General features: G+C 38.7%; 1 protein-coding gene across 1 annotated transcript; it reads right to left on the bottom strand.

Annotated features, from left to right (window-relative positions):
- Positions 1,576-2,450, bottom strand: LOC109230144 (platelet glycoprotein Ib alpha chain-like). The gene is made up of 2 exons (XM_019395672.1): positions 1,915-2,450; positions 1,576-1,825 (listed from the first exon to the last, which is right to left on the bottom strand). The coding sequence occupies exons 1-2, from the start codon at positions 2,448-2,450 to the stop codon at positions 1,576-1,578; spliced, it is 786 nt and encodes a 261-aa protein (XP_019251217.1).

The raw sequence follows: 4,609 nt of genomic DNA, 5'->3' as shown, positions 1-4,609 counted from the left end.
CCCTCCGCACTCCTCCCCCGCGCTGACACCCCCGATGACAAGACCTTACCTTACCACCGTTCACCAAAGCCATTACAATCAAGGAGTCACTACGCAAGCACTATCCCAAAAACAAGCCACAAAAATAAAATGAATTACTGAAATATAATCTACCACTAAAGGTCGCAAAATAGGTGAAGAAATAAAATAAAGGAACTAAAGAGGACTATAATCTACAACTAAAGGCCAGACAAATAAGTGAAGAAATAAAACAAAGGAACTAAAGGAACTATAATCTACAACTAAAGGATAGAAAAATAGGTGAAGGAATACAATATAAGAGCTAAAGGGGGTATGATTTACAATTAAAGATCACAAAGAAAATATGCAATAAAGATTCAAAATAAAGATGTAAACAGGTAGATAACAATATAAACAAGTAGGCAAAACTATCACTAATGCAATTAATTTGACAATGCTAGAGCAAATACTAACTAAAGATTCAAGAACAAAATAGGCAAGAAAGGAGATACAATTACGCTAAAATATCAAACTATTAAAATATCAACACAAGAGAGGAACAATAGAACATGGATTACAGCCCTTGAAGTTAACGAAAATCTGGTCGGCGGTGGAAAAACCATCCTATAGCTAAGAACTTCTCTCCTTTACTAAATAGAAGAAACTGTCGCTACAATTCAAGACTTGGGCTTGTTTAACTTTGATTGGATGTACACCAACCTTCAGGAATACCTTATCGATGCAATCAGGGGAAAATATATTAAAGAAGTACGCAAAACCTAATTGTTGGGGAATTATAGAAAGTGAAAGTTCAATGAAGACGATGGAACCTTCCCATCAAAACTGAAATTTGTGCAGAACTCCACCACAGCAGGAACACATACTGGGAGGAAAGCTTTGACAAACATGTGCTTCCACCCCTGTAGCTCAAGTTTTTCAACTAGTTGAGCCATTCCCTTCTCATCAGTGTTTGCAAGAATCTTCCCATTTAGTACTTTTCTATTCCTGAACTCTATGAGTCGATTAACTGCAGCTGAAATATTCTTCTTTGTCTTACCCCTGCTGGCCCTTGCAGAACAGGTAGCAGGTTTGGTGACTTTGGCTCCCCTTTTCTTTGGTGTTGTAGACTTTGCTGGCAAGCCTGAATCAAATTCTTCTTCTCCATCCACCTCAACAACAGGTTCAACAATTGAAACCTTCTTCTTTGACTTCTTTGCACTTCTGGACTCCTTCATGATTTGTGCATTAACAACCTTTCTTTTACTCCTTATGAGAGGAGTTCTAGTAGGAGGAACCACTCCTTTCCTTGTTGAAACTGTTGTCTTTGTAGCTTTCATAGTGGCCTTTCTGTACTTCTTCCTTAACTCAGATAGTGGCATATCATCTTTATCAGTGCTAACTTCTTCATCTCCAGTGGAAGGAGCCAACATAGACCGGCTTCTTGGCCCTTGTATTTTCACCAATTTCTTCTAAAGGGGCTATGACAGTGTTTCCAATTGTCATAGAGCCTTCAAATTCCTCACTCACATTCCCTTATTATTCCTCACTCTCGTCAATTACCTTTTTCACTCCCACCTACCTTTCTTGATCCTCTCCCTCACTTTCATAGACCTCCTCTTCTTCACTTAGATTTTCTTTTTCTGCAGAATTATTTTTCTGTTCAACTATCTTATCCTCTGTATCACTCTCCTTCTCATCTCCAAATACTCCCTCATTCTTACTCTTTCCTTCTTCATTGGCTATGTTTTGAGCTTCATGTTCCTCATGACTGGTCATAACTTCTTCTTCCTTTTCACCTTCATTATCTTTTTCATCCTCATTATAGCTAAAATCAAGGCTATCAGAAGTCTCCTTTTGTATTGGTTCTTTACGTCCCCTCCCTCAACCACAGGCTCCACAACCGTTGTATCTAACCTATTTCCCAGATCCCCTGTATACTCTTCTCCTATGAATTTCTCTACTGGTGACTTCTCACTCGTAATTGTAAGAGTATATAGGGGTGCAACATCTATAGCAGAAGCCAAAACATCTAACTTGGGAGCAGGATGTGGTACCTGATCAGTAGTGCCTGATTCCCTCTGAATCATAGATTCCTTGACTCCAGTGTCAACATGCGCAGCAGCCTCAGGCATTTTCTTGACGAATTTTCTTGAAGTTTCTTTGACCTTTGTCGTCTTAGAGGTATTTTTTGTAGGAAGCTCAGGTGCATGGGTAGTTGCTTTTGAAGGAGGAGGCACAATGGAGATGGGAATGACAAGAAGTGGAGCAGTAGGAACAGGGGAGGATGAGGTAGGTATGGTGGAGGATATAGATGGAGAAGGAGCAGGTGTGGGTGTGGGTTCTCTTGTAGTCTTGTCATTTTTCTTTGACTTGGGCATCAAGATTTTGGGTTTTGCTTCAACCTTGGTTGATGATTTAGCTTTAGAGGGTATTTGACTGGCTTTAGGCATGGTGATCAAATGAGAAACTCGAAGAAGAGAATTAAGGCTTAAGGGGTTAGTTCTTGATACTTGCTTTCGATTCTTGCTTAGGGTTTGAGAGAAACAGTGAGGTTAGAGAAGTTGATTTTTCTAAGGGCCTTTTAAAGGCATTACTTCTTATTTGACTAGAAGAGAGAAAGTGACCGAATTTGAGTTCTAAAGGGACTCTTATAATGGTTACTTTGACTGTAAGGTTTTTAGGACTAATTGATCTCTAATTGCACAAGGATTCCCCCTTACCATTTGACTAGAAAACAACTAGAAGTGATGCCAACTGAATTAGAAGTCTGATATAGCAGTAATTTTAGAATATAAATTCATAGTGACTTAAGACAGTATGGCACATACCTGAGTCAAAGAACTAACTCCTTATTCATTTCTGCAATAAAGATTCAACACTTTATATTAGTATCATGCAACATAGTTATCAACCACATTCTTTATGCAAGTGTGTGAGCTTAATACAATCACAAAGCTAAATCAAACACATTGTACTTAAATATCTACGTTTTATTATGCTTTTTCTAACAAATCACTAGGGTCAACTTTGCGGGAGGAGTTGATTAGACCTAGTTCTAGTCTATTCCTTTCAAAGTAATCCCTACTCAGAGCTTTAGTATATCAGCAATTTGATATGCAGTTTTACAGAAGTTAATTGAGATATTCCCCTTTTCAACATTGTCTCTGAGAAAGTGATGTCCAATGTCAATGTGCTTGGTTCTTTTGTGCTGACATGGATTTTTATCAATGTTTATAGCTCTAGTGTTATCACAGAAAATAGAAACACAATCAACAAATATACCATACCTTAGTTATTATTTTATCCATAGTAACTGAGCACACCAGGATGTTGTTGCCACATATTTAGCCTCAACTGTAGATAATGCCACTGAGTTTTGCTTCTTTGTTCACCAAGACACCAGACAAAAACCTAGAAAATGTGCTGTTCCTGTCAACATGAAAACCTGCATAGCCTACATCAGCATAACCAACTAGATCAAAGTTGTACCCTCTGGGATACCATAGCGAGAGCTTATGGGACCCCTAGAGATATCTTGGTATTCTTTTGACAACCTTTAGGTTGGATTCCTTGGGATTTGCCTGAAATCTTGCACATAATCCCACACTAAACACTATATCAGGCCTGCTTGCTGTGAGGTACAATAGTGACCCAATCATTCCTCTATATAGCTTCTGTTTCACACTTTTCCCTTCTTCATCAAGGTCCAGCTTTGTTGCAATGGCAATGAGGGTATTAATAGACTTGGAGGAGTCCATGTTGAATTTCCTCAATAACTCTTTGATATATATCTGTTTATGTATCATGGTTCCAGTAGGTGTTTTCTTGATCTGCAGCCTCAGAAAGAAGTTCAGTTCACCCATTATGCTCATTTCGACCTCATTTCCTATCATCTAAGCAAATTCCTTGCACATTGCTTCATTGGTGGCCCCAAAGATAATATCATCCACATACACTTGCATAATCAGAATATTCTTCCCTTTGCTCCTCAGAAATAGCGTGTTGTCCACCTTTCCTCTTACAAAGTTGTTGGCTAAGAGGAATTTTGAGAGCCTTTCATAGAAAGCTCTAGGAGCCTGTTTCGGACCATAAAGATTTTTTTATCTATTTTGAACACATAGTCAATAAATTCTTCACTTTCAAATCCAGGAGGGGTTTTGACAAACACTTCCTCTTTTAGGTACCTATTCAAAAAGGCACTCTTTACATCCATTTGGTATGAAGTGAATTCCATGTGGGCAGCAAAGGCTATCAGCATTCTTATAGCCTCTATTCTAGCTACAAGTGAAAATATCTCATCATAGTCAATGTTCTCCTCTTGATTATATCTCTGAACCACCAGTCTGGCCTTGTTCCCTATGATATCTCTTTGTTCATCCAACTTGTTTCTGATCACACATATGGTACCTATTATAGTTCTGTTCTTGGGTTTTTGTACCAGGTGCCAGACCTTGCTTCTCTCAAACTAATTTAACTCCTCTTGCATGGCTATGATCCAGTCTGGATCCTTTATAGCTTCTTTGATGGTCTTAGGTTCAACCTGTGAGAGGAATGCTATGAGCGCATATAGATTTCTTAGAGAAGACCTGGTTTGCACCCCTGCATTTGG

Source organism: Nicotiana attenuata, chromosome 7 (genome assembly GCF_001879085.1).
Source record: "Nicotiana attenuata strain UT chromosome 7, NIATTr2, whole genome shotgun sequence".
Lineage (NCBI taxonomy): Eukaryota > Viridiplantae > Streptophyta > Magnoliopsida > Solanales > Solanaceae > Nicotiana > Nicotiana attenuata.
This window is presented reverse-complemented; position numbering and strand designations above follow the sequence as displayed.